The following is a 19444-nucleotide window of genomic DNA, read 5'->3' on the forward strand; positions in this document are numbered from 1 at the left end:
GTCTTCATGCGGTTTTTTTTTGGGGGGGGGGGGGGGGGAAATCAAATAAATCCTACTTAAATACTGAAAACTTGTTTCCGGTAATGTGTTAATGTACTGATGGTGGTTCTGGTGATGTATGTACCCCATATAAAAAAATATTTACGGCCCTTGGAATTGGTTCAGTATGAGAATTTGGCCCGTTTGCCAAAAAATGTTGTGCATCCCCATTTTAAAGATTCCAAATGGTGAAAACTTCTTACTGAAGTTTGATACAGAAAATAAAATGACTGCTCAATACTGAACAAATTCTGACCTACGCACAGAAAAGTCGCCAATATGAAATTAGTAGGGGTTTCTCAACCACCAGCCCTAGAGATCAGCTGAAACAAACTGGATCTAGGCAATTATTTAGTCTTGTAAAACCATTTGATCTTTAAAGAGTTTACGTCACTATCGTTTTTTAGGAGCGCACAGCTCTCCAGCTTCACAACTTCCGGATGTCTGGGTGCTCCTGTTTGACTGACTGTTCTGCTCAGCAGCATAGTTGTGATGCTAGCTTAAACAGTGTGTGGTCTAATGCTTTTATATGAGGCAGCTTTGCCTCTGCAGCAGAGGAATCAATCTGAGACCAATGCTAAACTGAATCAGAAGCTAACAGTGCGCCCCAGCTATCCCCTACAGCCTCAGTTCAGTACTTACAAGATCAGCACCAAAGAACTTGCAAGCACTCTGCATGCTCTGCCACCACCTCTAGACACCAGCAGGGGCTGAATCTCTTGATAACAAGCAGTTATAAGCAGAGACTATGATTCCAGATTTCTATGTACATTTTATAGTGACAGAGAGCTGCTACGATCAGTGCTGGGAAGTGGTTGGACTAGGAAGCAGGAGGGCAGTTGTCCTGTATTGATAATCTGCTGATAACACACTGATTGCATTGAAACAGGAGAACCCAGCAAGTGATAAATCACTATAATCGGGGTCTTTACTCCTACATTATGGTGTTTTCAGATTGCACAGCAAAAACCTGCTAACGGTTTCCCATTAATTTCAGCATAATAAAACTCTGAAAATATTATGCATTTATGGTCTCTTACCTTGCAGACACATTAGTAAAGTGCATATATGATGATATCACTACTCCAATTCTTCCTTTTCCACCCTAAGGAAAAGTAACAAATAAAGTCAAATAATTTGTTGGTATTGGCATTTTGAGTATTGAAAAAATGTTAGTGTAATAATTCATGGCCTCAAATTAGAAAAAAATATATTTATAAGAAGTATATTATTTGTTATGAGTCGGTAAGATTAGGGAATACCGAATACTGAATGGCATTGAGCTAGTAGAAATGCTTTACACACTGGTGTGAGGTATGGAAATATATGGGAGCTGTTTGATTTCTTACTTCCTCCGGAGGTTTAACCTGACAGATGACATGAGAGATGAAATGAGCGCAGGAGCATTTCTCACCCTAAGAATAGGTTTGTAGGGTACATCACATAGGATTCTTGTCATATGCGGAAAAGAGGAGACCACATCCAATAGAAATAATACAGCTACCGTACTTTACTCCTTCACAGTTAAGTCACCACTCATGTTACAATAAACCACTAAATATTCCTGCATGTACTTCCCGGCTGTTGGCCAATGTCGCTATATGGTTTATAGTCTAAGAGGGATTCCGCGGAACTTACTCTGCTATACTATTTGGTCTGACTTTTGACTGTAAAAATATACATATGTTACCTCTGTTTAGTGGGACTAGACAATAACTCTGGACACAGTACAGGTTGCCCAACCATTGATCGCTCTGTGCAGCTTCTACAGCACAACAAGTCGCCAGTGAATGGGGTTGAATTGCAACATAAAGAAGCAAGTCTCAAAACGTCAGAACCAATTGGATTTTGAGCCACATGCTTATAGTGGATGCTTTATTCTGGGGGTCACAAGGCAACCCCATTAATCTACATTGCCTACCAGCTGCAGCACATCACAATTATATTTGTGAATGTTACACTTTTTATTTGTTGCATGCCATTCATAGGCAGTGCTGGCTCCCCCCTCTCTGTAATGATTTATTGATCTGGTGGCTGACCCCTACTATGCCATGCACGCCCAGTGTGGTTTGCAAATTCCTTCTGTTACTATCAAAACTAATGTTGGTGGCTGTTCACACTCAACCACCTCCCCCTGTTCCACAGGCATCATTAATTAAGCACCATTTACTTGGGCCTGCTCCCCCCTTTATCCATGGCTGCTGGTCTGACACTGAGGGCCACTGACATTGTGATGGTGTGTGTCGCCTTGCTGCATATGCTGGGACCTGGTCTGCCTTTATTCGCAGTTGTCTGTCTTTGCAACATGGGAGCGGTTCTGAGATTTCACAGGTATATGTGTTGTTTTTATATGGTTCTGCTTATTAAATTATTTAGGAGGCCGTATGGCATAATGGTAATTTATACAATATAGAGTAGGACCCCCTATTGAGATTATTGATCAATTGTTTGTGAAAAATCTCATTTTGCATTATAGTACAGTAGGAATGAATCTGTAAATTTTACACTTTTTATTTGTTGCATGCCATTCATAGGTAGTGCTGGTTCCCCATCTCTATAATGATACATCGCAATTATAGGCAGTGCAACTAGCGCACTACAGAAGCCGCAGCCTAACTACATCTGTAACCTCAAGATCCAGAAAACAGGTCGTATTGAACCAAATCAACAGCACCTGAATACAAATTGTAGTTTAAACCTAGAACGCATACCTGGGGCCTCGCAGGCCTGCTAGGTTACTTGTTTTCTATGGTAGATTTCTATGGTTGCACGTTCTAGGGTTAATAGAACCTCGGGGAGATTCAGGTATTACAACTGACAAGTGAATAATTAAATGTGGACTATTACCATGTACAGACAATAATTTACTAATTTAGGATCAAAGTCAGGTTTAAGCATTGAGCAGCTTACATAGGAGACAATGTGGCTGTGTTTTAGTAACTATAATCACTAGTGATGAGCGCGCACTACCATGCTCGGGTGCTCGGTACTCATAACTAGTGATGAATGAGCACTACCATGCTCGGGTGCTCGGTACTCATAGCTAGTGATGAGTGAGCACGACCACGCTCGGGTGCTCGGTACTCAAAGTGATGAGCGAGCACTACCACGCTCAGTACACATAACTACTGATGAGTGGGCACTATCATGTCAGGTGCTCGGCACTCCTAACTAGTGATAAGTGGTCACTAACATGCTCAGGGTACTCAGTACTCATAACTAGTGATGAGCGAGTACTACCTTGAGCGGTACTCGTAAGTTGTGATGAGCGAGCACTACCATGCTCGGGTGCTTAGTGACTAGTGATGAGGGAGTGACGGGGTATGCGACAGAGCAGACAGGGACACCAGGACGATGAACATTCCAACATGTTTTATTGAGGCAGGGAGCATAAAACATCCAATATCCAAATGGTTCTTTAGAGTCCACAATGAGTCCACACAAAGAACATAGATCCGGGGCGCCACGCAGCAATCTGACGCCAAGGAAAATACATTAACAGTCCTTAGACGAGTTCCTTAAATCCGGTAGCATGGCTGAGACAACACAATCCCACGTAGCAGCTGATCTTCAATGTCCCATAGTCCATACACAGGCACCAGGACCTGCCCTCAGCACAAATCTTCGCCTTTCACCCAACAAAGCATCAACTAACTAAACATGTGGCTGAATCTTCCACCTCTCCTTAGATCCACCCACTGAATGGGAAAGGCTTCAAACCCACTTTTAAGTATGTGACTTTATATGGAGAAGTTTTCAGGAACTACAGGCTGGTATTGCTTGAGTCCCATGCAGAGAAGAACAAAGACACAGTCGCCCACTGGATGTTGACCTAGGCCTGATTACATTAAAGTCTAGACACATAGGCCAGGGAGGGACACAGTGTTACAGGGATCACTTCCATGCTCGGGTGCTCTGTACTCATAACTAGTGATGAGCGAGCACTACTATGCTCGGGTGCTCTGTACTCGTAACTAGTGATGAGCGAGCCCTACCATGCTCGGGTGCTCAGTACTAGTAACTAGTGATCAGTGAGCACTACCATGCTCGGGTGCTCATTACTAGTAACTAGTAATGAGTGAGCACTACCATGCTCAGGTGCTCAGTACTAGTAACTAGTAATGAGTGAGCACTACCATGCTCAGGTGCTCAGTACTCAACTACTGATGAGCGGGAACAACCAACCATTCTCGGGTGCTCTGTACTCGTAACTAGTGATAAGCGAGCATTACCATGCTTGGGTTCTCAGTACTTGTAACTAGTGATGAGTGAGCACTACCATGCTCAGGAGCTCGGTACTCGTAACTAGTGATGAGCGGACACTACCATGATTGGGTGCTCTGTACTCGTAACTAGTGATGAGTGAGCACTATCATGCTCAGGTGCAGTGTACTCGTAACTAGTGATGAGCGGACACTGCCATGCTCAGGAGCTCAGTACTTGTAACTAGTGATGAGTGAGCACTACCATGCTCAGGAGCTCGGTACTCGTAACTAGTGATGAGCGGACACTACCATGATTGGGTGCTCTGTACTCGTAACTAGTGATGAGTGAGCACTATCATGCTCACGTGCAGTGTACTCGTAACTAGTGATGAGCGGACACTGCCATGCTCAGGAGCTCAGTACTTGTAACTAGTGATGAGTGAGCACTACCATGCTCAGGAGCTCGGTACTCGTAACTAGTGATGAGCGGACACTACCATGATTGGGTGCTCTGTACTCGTAACTAGTGATGATTGAGCACTATCATACTCAGGTGCAGTGTACTCGTAACTAGTGATGAGCGGACACTGCCATGCTCAGGAGCTCAGTACTGGTAACTAGTGATGAGTGAGCACTACCATGCTCAGGTGCTCAGTATTCGTAATGAGCAGATAGATGCAGGGACGGGCAGGACTCAAGTATTTGAGTATAATGAAAGTTAGTGGGGAACTCCAGCATTTTTCTGTGAAATCTTTAGTAAGAATGGTTTAATCCCCTATTGACATCCAATATACTTGAGCATTGAGTATCGCCCATCTGAGCGTCCTGCTGCTCGTTACGAGTACTAAACACCCGAGCATGGTAGTACTCGCTCATCAGTAATAGTCTACGGGACTTTACTTACAGGACTATATGTATCTACCATTGTTGCGGTAGAACCATTGTGGGATTTTATCATATCTAGAATACAGAGTGCAAATCACAGACGTGTGTTTAACAATACATGCAGAGAGAACAGGAACAACAACAGTTTTATTAAAAAAATGAAACGTTGAAAAGCAAAAATAACATAATGAACCTACTCTGCTGTGAATAACCACGACATGTAGAGGGTCACTGTTCAGCCATGATTCCATCGCCTTGCAAATAGTACACATTTTATCTAACGGAGGAGCATGTAGATCAGGCCAACCCACGTCCATAACCTACATTAAAGAGGAAATACATTCTTGTATGAAATAAAGTATAATGAACTAAGCAAAGCATAAAAATGGCAGATAGCCCAGCCAGTACAGCAGAGATCTTACATTATTACTCTAGGAGGGGTGTGGTAGCTAACATCTTAAGAAGTCATGGATTTTAATGAGTGTTGAACCCGTCCATGTAAGACCAAGGTTAAAAACGCTAACCTACAGATCCTCCTTTACAGCTTTTAGCTTGTCACTAGGAACCAGAGCAATGCACTTCCTTCATATGCTGCTGTATACCCGTGTTATAGAACACCATCACTTTGGTGATACTGTGACTAAAGTAACATTTACTTGCAGGCTCACTGTTCCATTTTGGCTTTACATAAAGTTTTTCATATAGTTACAATAATCTAATAAGTAATAGAGAGGCTTTCTGAGTGTTAGCTGATGTCCTCTTTCCCTCTGATAGGCTGTGACTACAATAAATGGTAACAAAAAAGTGTGGCTGATGGATCCAAGGGTACACAGTAGTATTCAATACTAGCCACTTTGCAGGCATCAAGCATCTGGCCTAAAACAATGCACTCAGAAGATGCTCATATTTAAATGTTTTTCTTTATAAATAAAAAATGGATATTACAAAATATTTTTGTTGTAAAATTTGCACAAATTTGAAAACAAACAAATTAAAATCTTTCCACTCTCACACACATCTCACCACCTGTGCACATGACTCGCTTACGTCGCACATCATCCCCAACATCACCGCAGTCCTCATCCCAACCTTAACCCATCTCTTCAACTTATCACTCACAACTAGTGTATTCCCTTCATGCTTTAAACATGCCTCATCACACCCATCCTCAAAAAGCCCTCCCTTGAGCCATCCTCTGTGTCTAGCTACCACCCCATATCATTTCTCCCTTATTCTTCAAAACTACTGGAACAGCATGTCCATCTTGAACCGTCCTCCCACCTCTCCTCCTGCCCCTCTTTGACCAGTTACAATCTGGCTTCCGACCCCATCATTCCACCAAAACTGCCCTAACTAAAGTCACCAATGACCTACTAACCACCAAAGCGAAGCGACACTTCTCTGTCCTACTCCTCCTGGACCTGTCTTCTGCCTTCGACACAGTGGACCACTGCCACCTATTACAGATTCTCTCATCTCTGGGCATCACAAACTTGGCCCTATCTTGGATCTCTTCATACCTAAGTGACCGAACTTTCAGCGTCTCTCATTCTCACACCACCTTTTCATCTCTCCCTCTATCTGTCGGTGTACCCCAAGGTTCAGTTCTTGGACCCCTGCTATTCTCCATCTACACCTTCGGCTTGGGACAGCTCATAGAGTCCCACGTCTTTAGTATCATATCTATGCCGATGATACACAGATCTACCTCTGTGGACCTGACATCACCTCCTTACTAACCAGAATACCACAAGTCTGTTTGCTATTTCATCTTTCTTCTCTGCGCGATTCCTAAAGCTTAACAAGGACAAAACAGAATTCATTATCTTTCCTCCTCCTCACTCAACCCATCCAACAAGCCTATCCATCAAAGTCGATGCCTGCTCAATCTCCCCAGTCTCACAAGCTCGTTGCCTTGGAGTAACCCTCGACTCTGCTCTATTCTTCAAGCCACACACCAAGCCCTTTTGACCTCATGCCGACTAAAACTCAAAAATATCTCCCGGATCTGTACATTCCTTAACCAAGAATCAACAAAAACATTAGTGCATGCCCTCATCAACTCCCACCTCGACTACTGCAACCTCCTGCAGCTCTGACATATCAGCCATCTTGTTGTTAAGATTATGGCGGCGGAAATGTAAAATTTATTTCTCTTTCCACTTCTGTCTTAGCTCCTGCTTAGGCCTTCACCATGTGTTGGTAGGGTAGTAGGCCCAGACTGGTAATTTGGCAAAGCGGGCAAATGCCTGCTAGGTCGGCAGGTCTGAACTGCAAATTGGGCCACTGGCCCTTTAAAAATAGTGCATAGAGGCCCTGCATGCATTCACTGTCGCTCTGACAGCAGCGACCGCAGAGCACAAGGGGCCTCTGTGCACCAGTCCCTGAGATCCTGGTCATGGCCAACCTTTACTGTGTGCAGCCAGGGCAGTCGCACAGGTCGCCAGCCGTCAAACATCAGAGAGGGCGCCGCAGGGAGAGATGATGTAACTTTGCAGCTTCAAACAGGCTTCAGCAGGAAGATGGCAGGGACGACTTCACCCTCCCACTGTGCTCTCCTATTTGTCCTCTCTTCCCGCAGCAGCAGAGAGAGGGGGAGGGGCACCAGTACTGCTCCAGTCAGAAAAGATGCCGTGCTCTCTTGAAGATCCATCCCAGGAGGAAGAGCGCTCCACATAGATAAGTATAGAGTGCAGTGCATGTTAGTTGTAATGTATTATGTGTCATGCATGGAGAGTAATTAATATATATATATATATATATATATATATATTTAGATATCTATGGTGTGTGTAATGTATAGGGCATATTATAAATTACTCCATATGCATGATACATGTATCTATATTTTATCTATGTAGTCTCTCTATTTACATATCTATCCATCTATCTACCTACCTACCTATCTGTCTCCTATCTATTTATCTATAGTGGGAAAATAAATATTTGATACTCTGCCGATTTTGCAAGTTTTCCCACCTACACAGAATGGAGAGGTCTGTAACTGTTGTAAACAACTGTTGGTGTAGTTATTGGAAAATGGAAGAAACACAAGAGGACTGTCAATCTTTCTTGGTCTGGGGTTCCATGCAAGATCTCGCCTCATGAGGTAAGGATGATTCTGAGAGAGGTCAGGAATTGGCTCAGAACTACATTGGAGGACCTGATAAATGACCTGGAGACAGAAGGGACCACAGTCTTAAAGATTACCGTTGGTAACACACTATGTCGTCAAGAATTAAAATTTTGCAGGACACACAAGGTTCCTCTGCTCATGCCAGCACATGTCGAGGCCCTTTTGAAGTTCGCCACTGACTATTTGGATGATGCAGCGGAGGCATGGGAGGTCATGTGGTCAGATAAGACCTAAATAGAACTTTCTGTTATCAACTCCACTCGCTGTGTTTGGAGGAAGAAGAAGGATGAGTACAACCTCAAGAATACCATCCTAACTGTGAATCATGGGGGTGGAAACATCATACTTTGGGGGATGCTTTTCTACAAAGGAGACAGGTCGATTGCACCATATTGAAGGGAGGAGGCATGGGATCATGTATCGCAAGATTTTGGCCAACAACCTCCTTCCCCCAGTAAGAGCATTAAAGATGGATAGTGGCTGGGTCTTCTAGTATGACAATGACCCGAAACACACAGCCATGGCAACTAAGTAGTGGCTCCATAAGAAGCATTTCAAGATCCTGGATTGGCCTAGCCAGACTCCAGACTTGAAAACAATAGAAAACCTTTGTAGGAAGCTGAAACCCAATGTTGCCCAGAGACAGCCCCGAAACCTGAAAGATCTGGATGAGATCTGTATGGAGGAGTGAGCCAAAATCCCTGATGCTGTGTGTGCAAACTTGGTCAGGAACTACAGGAAACGTCTGATCTCTATAAATTGCAAACAAAGGTTTCTGTACCAATATTAACCCCTTCACGACCGGCCGATTTTTCACTTTCCGTTTTTTTTTTTCGCCATTCTTTTTCTGAGACGTAACTTTTTTATTTTTCAGTCAATATGGTCATGTGAGGACTCATTTTTTGCGGAACGAGCTGTACTTTTAAATGAAACCATAAGTTTTACCATATAGTGTACTGGAAAACGGCAAAAAAATTCCAAATGCAGAAAAATTGCAAAAAAAGTGCGATAGCACTATTGTTTTTGAGATATTTTATTCACTGTGTTCACTATATGGTACAACTGATGTGTGGGTATGATGCCTCAGATCAGTGCGAGTTCGTAGACACCAAACATGTATAGGTTTACTTTTATATAAGGGGTTAAAAAAAATCGGAAGTTTGACCGAAAAAAGTAGCGCACGTTTTACGCCATATTCCGTGACCCGTAGCGTTCTCATTTTTCGGGATCTATGGCTCAGTGGCAGCTTATTTTTTGCGTCTCGAGCCGACGTTTTTAACGGTACCATTTTTGCGCAGATGCTACGTTTTGATCGCCTCTTATAGCATTTTGCGCAAAAGTTGTGGCGACAAAAAAACGTCGTTTTGGCGTTTGGAATTTTTTTGCCGCTACGCCATATACTGATCAGATTAATTGATTTTATATTTTGATAGATCGGGCGTTTCTGAACGCGGCGATACCAAATGTGTGTATATTTTTTATTTATTTAACCCTTTAATTTTCAATGGGGCGAATGGGGGGTGATTTGAACTTTTAGGTTTTTGGGGTTTTTTTTAATTTTTTAAAACTTTTTTTAACTTTTTTTTTTTTTATTTTACTAGTCCCCCTAGGGGGCTATTGCAAACAGCATTCCGATCGCTCTGCACTATCTGCTGATCACAGGTATACAGCTGTAAACAGCAGATACGCTCTCTTTCTCTTTTGCTGTGCCACTGGCACAGCGAAAGTGAAAGCAATTCATGTGTAGTACAGGAGTCATCACATGACCCTGTGCTACCATGACAACTAACGGAAGTCACGTGATCGCGTCACGTGACTTCCGGTATCGGGCAGTAAGTAAACGTTTACCGCGATCGTGCTTATAATGGCGCTGTCACATATTGACAGCGCCATTTAAGGGGCTAAACGGCACGAGCAGATAACGATTCTGCTCGTCGTGCCTAGTGAAAATCAGCTGAGATGTGTGCCGACCGCGGCATGCTGCCGCCAGCAGACCGCGGGCAGTAACATTATGACCGCTAGGACGTAATTTTACGGCTCGCAGTCGTTAAGGGGTTAAAGGGAATCTGTCACCTGGTTTTTGCCACCTAATTTGAGAGCATTAATGAGAAACGATAGAAAAGATAGGGGTAATTGACGGTGTAAATATAAGGTAATTGATGGGTAAATAAACATGCCATATAGTTTTATTTTAAGCTGCTTTTTATTGTAGAAAATGTGCAGAAAATTGGCAGATAGATTAAAAACCCGAATGATTAGAACATGTAAAGATACCAAAAAAACGAGGAAGTCCCAATTGGGGAATAGCATAACCTTGGGGTAGGTCACACACACAAGGTCACATTTATCCACCATAGACTCCATAAGCATGTCCTGTCAGATAAATAATATACAGGGTTAAAATAGCTTGGTGGTAAAGTGAAACCCGGAGACCTATCTGCTGTCACAGAGCCAAGAGGTATGCCAGATCTGACAATTGGGGCAGGTCTGACACTTGTTTCGCTGAGGCGGTTTCAAAAGACAATGGTTGATTAATAAGTGACCTTGTGTGACCTACCCTGTCTTCTATGTGTTATATAGGAGTTTAACTATTAGGACTGTGATCCTTATTATCTTGTATTTGATTCTATGTTTTTTATCCAAGGGTATGCTATTCCCCAATTGGGACTTCTTTTCCTCCCCCCAAACCTCGCTTTTCTGGTATCTTTACATGTTCTAATCATTCGGGTTTTTAATCTATCTGCCAATTTTCTGCACATGTTCTACAATAAAAAGCAGCTTAAAATAAAACTATATGGCATGTTTATTTACCCATCAATTACCTTATATTTACACTTTTTTCATTTTTCCCTTGTATCAAATACCGTATTTTTCGCTTTATAACACACACCGGAATATAAGACGCACCCCAAATTTAGACATAAAAAAGGTAAAAAAAAGAAAAATGGGGTCAGTCTTATACTCCGGTGTTCTCTTACCGGAGGGGGGCAGCAGTGGTGGTGAAGCAGGTTCACAGGAGGCACAGGTTGTGCTGGCAGGCGCGGCGGGTCAGTGGCAGCGGGGTCCGTGGTTGCAGGTGCCGTGGCGTCCGTGGTTGCAGGCGTGGTGGCGTCCGTGGTGGCAGGTGCCGTGGGGTCCGTGGTGGCGGCAGCAGCGGTGGCGGGTGAGTCGTGCAGCAGGCTGATGCAGTGTCCGCGGTCCCGGTTCAGTGGTGGCAGCGGCGGCGGCGACGGCTCAGTGGTGGAGCAGACGGATGCGGTGTTTTCCCAGTGTGTCCGCGGTCCCGATTCAAGTAATGGCGCCCGGAGCGATGCATGCGCAGATGGAGCTCTCATCCAAGAGCTCCACCCGCGCCATCATTTGAAAGTGGGACCGCGGACAACTGGTAACATGCTGCACAGCCGCCCGCCCCGCACGCACAGAGTGTCAGCCAGCAGGCTGCCCGCCCACCCTGCGTACAAGCCGCCGGGTACCTGTGCTTGCGTGCGGTGGCAGCCGGGTACCCGTGGCTGTGTGCGGGCGGCAGCCGGGTGCTGTGTGCGGGCGGCAGCTGGGTGCCTGTGTGAGGGCGGCAGCCGGCTGCCGCCTGCACGGGCACCCGACTGCCACTCGCACACAGCACCCGGCTGCCGCCCGCACACAGCCATGGGTACCCGGCTGCCACTGCACACAAGCACAGGTACCCGGCTGCCGACCCCACACAGCACCCGGCTGCCGCCCGCACACAGTCACGGGTACCCGGCTGCCACCGCACGCAAGCACAGGTACCCGGGGCCGCTTGCATGCAGCCACAGGCACCCGGCCGCCCGATCACCTCAGACAGGACCCCCCCCCCGGTACCGCTTTATAAGACGCACCCCCATTTTCCTCCCAAATTTTTGGGAGGAAAAGTGCGTCTTATAAAGCGAAAAATACGGTACTTATTTTGTGCAATAAAATGCAACTTAATTATTTCAAATCATACAATGTGATTTTCTGGGGTTTTTTTGTGTTTTTCACAGTTGAGGTGTACCTACGATATAAATTACAGACCTCCCCATTCTGTGTAGGTGGGAAATCTTCGGATGTGTATCAAATACTTATTTTCCTCACTGCATGTGTATAGTATCTCTCTCTATTTGTAAGTATCTCTCTCTATCTCAGCTGAGCGCCCTGACATGCCGCCGGCATGTGACAGCTCTCAGCTGAGCGCCCTGACTTGCCGGCGGCAAAGCGCTCAGCTGAGCGCCCTAACATGCTGGCGGCCGAGCGCTCAGCTGAGCGCCCTGACATGCCGGCGGCCGAGCGCTCAGCTGGGCGCCCTGACATGCCGGCGGCAGAGCGCTCAGCTGAGAGCTGTCACATGTCGGCGGCCGAGTGCTCAGCTGAACGCCCTGACATGCCGGCGGCTGAGTGCTCAGCTGAGAGCTGACACATGCCGGCGGTCGGGCGCTCAGCTAAGCGCCCTGACATGCCGGCGGCTTAGCGCTCAGCTGAGAGCTGACACATGCCGGCAGTCTGGCGCTCAGCTGAACTCCCTGACATGCCGGCGGCTGAGCGCTCAGCTGAGAGCTGACACATGCCGGCGGTTGGGCGCTCAGCTGAACGCTTGGCTACCGTGAAATGTTGAAATGTTGCAGTAATGTTGTCAGTGGTCCATCAGGACCATGGACAACATACAAAATCACGCAGCCTCAGTGCCCTCATGTGCAGCCGCTGGTGGTTAAGTTTCCTTAACTTGCGGTACACTTAGGGCGCAATCGCGGCAAGTCCCCATACGGTACATTGCATGGAGACTTGCTGCGATTGCTGTGGGATTTTTTCCAATATAAGACATACCCCGAAAGTAAGACATAGTGGCACTTTTGGGGGTAAAAAGAATGTAAGACACTGTCTTACTTTCGGGGAAACACAGTATATGAAATACTGCAGCCTGTGATGTAAGGTGATGCGTGCTGTACAGCATGACTATGTAAAAGTAAAAATCACCGATTTGGGCTGATGGGTGCTATAGTATGTGGAATATCAATCCCCACACATATGGGCATGCAAGTCTTTGAAATGTAAATCCTCTGATACATTTATATCTTCTATCTGTTGCTGCATTGCAAAGTATTGCTGTGTTCATAGTGTCTTCATTGGGAATGCGCACCAAGCAGAAGATATAATATATATATAAGATGCCAATGGATTTACATTTCACCAAACATGTATGATTGCATTAAAAAAAAAAAAAAAAACATGATAGAGAATTTGTAGAAACAATTATACTGTAGCCACTCTCTAGTCATTACTAGGTAATGAATAAGAACAGTATATTAAGATCATCTTAAATACCTTAGTGTTATGTTTAGAAAGGTCATAGCGTTTTTCTGATAGATTCAAAACCTGTAAAAAAAATTAAAGCCCATTATACCACTTTGCAAAGATAGAAGATGGTTATCATTAAAGCAATGCGACACCTAAATCATATAAAGACCAATAAAGATCTGTTTACATGGACCAACCGCCTGCAGTTAAACAACCACTGATCAGTAAATTTTAATATAACATTCTTACCCAGGTAGAGCATGATAAGCACTCAGAACAAACTGTAACAGAGCAATCAATGCTAATGCTGCCACTGTTCTCGGCAGCACGAGCACTGTTTATCATTTTACCAGATGAATATGTGGATTGCTCATTCATCTGTGATCCACAGCCTGTTTACACGCAAAGATTCCCGTTAAATCTTCTGAAGAATGTTCCTTCACAATAATCTTTCTATGTAAATACACCTTTAGTCTTTTCTCTGATAAGTAATATTGTCAATGACCTACATGCAGTGTCTTGAAAATGTGTTTATACTCCGGGAACTTTTCAACATTTTTCACATTACACCCACAAAGAAATGTAATTTATTTGCATTATACATAATAGACCAACAAAAAGTAGTAAGTAACTGTGCAGTGTAAATTAAATTATACAGTGGTTTTCTAAATATTTTAAAAATATAAAACTGAAAATTGTGATGTGCATTTGTATTCAGCCCCTTGTAGTCTAGTCTGTTACCCCTAAAGAAAATCTTGAGTGACCAACTGGCTCCAGAAGTCACCAAATTAGTAAATTGAGTGAATCTGCGTGTAATTTATACTCCATTTAACTACAGCTTTTCTATGACGGCCTCACAGGTCTGTTTGAGAACATTAGGATCAAACAGCATCATGAAAGCCCAGGTAGGTCAACGATAAAGTTGTGGAGGAGAGAAAAGCCAGGTTAGGTTATAAAAAAATAGGCTCTGAACATCTCAAGGAGCACTGTTCAATCAATTTTCCAAAAATGGAAGAAGTCTGGCACAACTGCAAACCTATCAAGACACAGCCAATCACTTAAACTGGCATCCCAAGCAAGGAGAGAACTAATCAGAGAAGCATCCTTGAGACTCATGCTCACCCTGGAGGAGCTGAAGAGATCCACAACTCAGGTGGGAGACTCTGTCCACAGGACAAATAATATTAATATACTCCACACATCTGGCCTTCATAGAAAAGTGCAAAGAAGAAAGCAATTTTTAAGATCAAGTAATAAAAAGTCCAATTTGCAGTTTTCAAAAAGCCAGTTAGGATACACTGCTAGCATGTGGAAGAAGGTGCTCTGGTCAGATGAGACTAAAGTAGAACATTTTGGGTTAAATGCAAAACGCTGTCCCCACTGTCAAACATGGTGGTGGCAGAATCATGGTGTGGGGATGCTTTTCTTCAGCAGGGACAGGGAAGCTGCTCAGAGTTGATGGGAAAATTGATGGAGCCAAATACAGGGAAATCTGGGAGGAGCAGCTTTTAGAGGCTGCAAAAGAATTGAGACTGTGGTGTAGGTTCACTGTCCAGCAGGACAACAACACTAATCATACTGCCAGAGCTACAATGGATGGTTTAGATCAGTGTTTCCCAAACTCCAGTCCTCATGGCCCCCAACAAGTCATGTTTTCAGGATTTCCTTACTATTGAAGAGGTGATGGAATCATTATCAAGGCATTACCTGTGCAATATTAAGGAAATCCTGAAAACATGACCTGTTGGGTGTTGTGAGCACTGGAGTTTGGGAACCACTGGTTTAGATCAAAGCATATTCATGTGTGTGAAAGGCTCAGTCACAGTCCATACCTAAATCCCATTGAGAATCTGTGGCAAGACTAGATAATTGCTGTTCAGATGCTTTCCATCCAATCTAACGGAGCTAGAGCTATTTTATAAATAAGGCCCAGTGCCCATGCTACGTATTTTGACGCGAATTTTAACGCAGATTTTCAGAAATCTGCCTGTCCATTGTGAAGCCAGCAAAGTCTATGAGAATTCAGAAGTGCTGTGCCCATATGGAGTATTTTTCCATTGCGTATTTGGTGAAGATTTCTTTTTTTTCTGCACAAAATACGCAAGGGAAAAATACTCAACGTGGGCACAGCACTTCTGAATTCTCATAGACTTTGCTGGCTTTACAATGGACATGCAGATTTTGTTGCAGATTTCTGAAAATACGCATCAACACTACACAACGTGGGCAATGGGCCTTAGAGTCTCAGCCTCTAGATACAGTATATAAAGCTGTGCAAACAGGAAGACAGAGTAAATGTGCAAAAAATAGACATTTTTTTATTAAATATGAAAAAACCACAATAGACAATGGACAATTAAAAACATGATAAGACATCACCAAAATGAATCATCTGGGGGAATATAGAGATTGTTACACAGACAGAATTGTTACACAGACAGGGATGGTCTCAGGAAAACCACCAAAAATACTCAGGATATACATAAATCCTATAGATAAATCGATCACAGTGTGATTAATTGCATTAGAATCTCAATCAGGTGAATCCTGAGACCCCCGGTCAGTGTTAGAGTACCGCAAACTGAAGGCACTCTCCATCTTGAAAAAGGTTTTGTACCATGCGAAACGCGTGTCGATGAAGTCCAGGTTCCTCACTGGGGGGTCTTTCAAACTGAAGGTTTACCCTTCTATCCATCTGACTTCCAGGTAATTATTTTTCCATTTGTTGGGAACTTGAACGGTTGATTTGCTTACATATAGTCTACATGGGGTTACTCCTATATTGGGCCTTTTAACTACCCCCTGCCATTTATTTACCGAATTTTTCGCTTTATAAGACGCACTTTTCCTCCCAAAAATTTGAGAGTAAATGGTGGGTGCGTCTTATAAAGCGAATATAGCGGTACCTAGGGGTCCTGTCTGTGCGGTGATCGGGCGGCCCGGTGCCTGTGGCTGCGTGCAAGCGGCAGGGTACCTGTGCTTGCGTGCGGTGGCAGCCGGGTACCCGTTGCTGCGTGCGGGCGGCAGTCGGGTGCTGTGTGCGGGCTGCGGCCGGGTGCCGTGTGCGGGCGGCGGCCAGCGGCCGGGTGCCGTGTGCGGGCGGCGGCCAGCGGCCGGGTGCCGTGTGCGGGCGGCGGCCAGCGGCCGGGTGCTGTGTGCGGGCGGTGGCTGGGTGCTGCGTGCGGGCAGCGGCCGGGTGCTGTGTGCGGGCAATGGCCGGCGGCCGGGTGCTGTGTGCGGGCAATGGCCGGCGGCCGGGTGCTGTGTGCGGGCGGCGGCTGGGTGCTGTGTGCGGGCGGCGGCTGGGTGCTGTGTGCGGGCAGCGGCCGGCGGCCGAGTGCTGTGTGTGGGCGGCGGTCGGGTGCCTGTGTGGGCGGCAGATGGCTGCCGCCCACACGCAAGCACAGGTACCCGGCCGCTTGCATGCAGGGTGGGCAGGCAGCCTGCTGGCTGCCACTCTGTGCGTGCGGGGTGGGCGGCTGTGCAGCAAGTTACCCAGTTTGTCCGCGGTCCCAGCTTCAAATGATGGCAGGGGGCGCGTGCACAGATGGAGCTCTTGAATGAGAGCTCCATCTGCGCACGCGCTCCCCCGGGAGTCAGCGCGTGCGCTGATGGAGCCCTTGGATGAGAGCTCCATCTGCGCAGGCGCCATTATTTGAACCGGGACCGCGGACACTGGGACACTCATTGCACCGGCCTGCTGCATGACTCACCCGCCGCCGCTGCTGCTGCTGCCGCCGCCGCCGCCACCACCACCAACACCACCACCACGGGCCCCGCGGCTCCTGCCACCATGGGTCCCCCGGCTCCTGCCACCCCGGACGCCACCTGCCACCACGGACCCCGCTGCCACTGACCCGCCGTGCCTGCCAGCACAACCTCTGCCTCCTGTGACCCCGCTTCACCACCACTGCTGCCCCCCTCCGGTAAGAGAACACCGGATTATAAGACGGACCCCATTTTTCTTTTTTTTACCTTTTTTTATGTCTAAGTTTGGGGTGTGTCTTATAATTCAGTGCGTCTTATAAAGCGAAAAATACGGTTTATGGTCCTGGTTAGTCTTTATACCTTCAGTTTGGCTGCAAAAAGTCCATGTGTGAACATAGCCTTACAGTCTTGCCCGTAGCCACAATAGATGGTTTTCTAGCTCAGATAACCAGTATAAAGACATCAATGTAGCTTTCTCATGCATCATTTACACTTAATTTGTCGTCAATTACCAAATAATTGTTCCCATGCTTTGATTTCAGCATTCGTGTCACGTCCTGGAGATTATTCAGATAGATGTCATCTGAGCAGCCATTTGGGAATGACACTGATATGATTCGCTCGGTTATAAAGGTGAGGTCAAGCTCATAACCTTCTTCCATGATTCGGTCAAAGTCCAAGTTTCTGTTGAGAAAAAAAAACAACACATTCTTGATAACAAGGTATATATAACACACAAGTAAGCACACCATGGGCAGACTCATTATTGCGTTTACATATACAGTGCTGGCCAAAAGTATTGGCACCACTGCAATTCTGTCAGATAATACTCCGTTTATTCTTGAAAATGATTACAATCACAAATTGTTTGGTATTATTATCTTCATTTAATTTGTCTTCAATGAAAAAAGAAAAAAAAATTGTCAAAGCCAAATTGGATATAATTCCACACCAAACATAAAAAAGTGGGTGGACAAAAGTATTGGCACGGTTTGAAAAATGATGTGATGCTTCTCTAATTTGTGTAATTAACAGCACCTGTAACTTACCTGTGGCACCTAACAGGTGTTGGCAATAACTAAATCACACTTGCAGCCAGTTGACATGGATTAAAGTTGACTCAACCTCTGTCCTGTGTCCTTGTGTTTACTACATTGAGCATGGAGAAAAGGAAGAAGACCAAAGAACTGTCTGGGGACTTGAGAATCCAAATTGTGAGGAAGCATGAGCAATCTCAAGGCTACAAGTCCATCTCCAAAGACCTGAAAGTTCCTGTGTCTACAGAGCTCAGTGTCATCAAGTGTAAAGCCCATGGCACTGTGGCTAACCTCCCTAGATGTGGAAGGAAAAGAAAAATTGACGAGAGATTTCAATGCAAGATTGTGCGGATGGTGGATAAAGAACCTCAACTAACATCCAAACAAGTTCAAGCTGCCCTGCAGTCCGAGGGTACAACAGTGTCAACCCGTACTATCCATCGGCGTCTGAATGAAAAGGGACTGTATGGTAGGATACCCAGGAAGACCCCACTTCTTACCCCGAGACATAAAAAAGCCAGGCTGGAGTTTGCCAAAACTTACCTGAGAAAGCCTATAACGTTTTGGAAGAATGTTCTCTGGTCAGATGAAACAAAAGTAGAGCTTTTTGGGAAAAGCCATCAACATATGAGTTTACAGGAAAAAAAAGAGGCATTCAAAGCAAAGAACACGGTCCCTACAGTCAAACATTACGGAGGTTCCCTGATGTTTTGGGGTTGCTTTGCTGCCTCTGGCACTGGACTGCTTGACCGTGTGCATGGCATTATGAAGTCTGAAGACTACCAACAAATTTTGCAGCATAATGTAGGACCCAGTGTGAGAAAGCTGGGTCTTCCTCAGAGATCATGGGTCTTCCAGCACACACACTTCAAAAAGCACTAGAAAATGGTTTGATAGAAAGCACTGGAGACTACTAAAGTGGCCAGCAATGAGTCCAGACCTGAATACCATAGAACACCTGTGGAGAGATCTCAAAATGGCAGTTTGGAGAAGGCACCCTTCAAATCTCAGGGACCTGGAGCAGTTTGCAGGAAGCGGTTGTTCGCAGTTATTTTGGCTAAAGGTTGTGCAACCAAGTATTAGGCTAAGGGTGCCAATACTTTTGTCTGGCCCATTTTTGGAGTTTTGTGTGAAATGATCAATGA

The 19444-nt window shown here is 45.2% G+C and overlaps 1 protein-coding gene across 3 annotated transcripts in view; it reads right to left on the reverse strand.

Annotated features, from left to right (window-relative positions):
• TNS3 (tensin 3) overlaps window positions 1-19444 on the reverse strand; it is a 528788-nt gene that overhangs the window by 243367 nt on the left and 265977 nt on the right. For all 3 annotated transcript variants that reach the window (XM_075315024.1, XM_075315026.1, XM_075315025.1), the window contains 4 exons: window positions 17775-17946; window positions 13582-13632; window positions 5327-5449; window positions 1080-1144 (listed from right to left, as the gene is read on the reverse strand). In XM_075315024.1, the coding sequence (XP_075171139.1) occupies window positions 1080-1144; window positions 5327-5449; window positions 13582-13632; window positions 17775-17946 (411 nt within the window). The remainder of the gene's footprint in view (window positions 1-1079; window positions 1145-5326; window positions 5450-13581; window positions 13633-17774; window positions 17947-19444) is intronic.

Source organism: Anomaloglossus baeobatrachus, chromosome 6, assembly GCF_048569485.1.
Source record: "Anomaloglossus baeobatrachus isolate aAnoBae1 chromosome 6, aAnoBae1.hap1, whole genome shotgun sequence".
Classification (NCBI taxonomy): Eukaryota; Metazoa; Chordata; class Amphibia; order Anura; family Aromobatidae; genus Anomaloglossus; species Anomaloglossus baeobatrachus.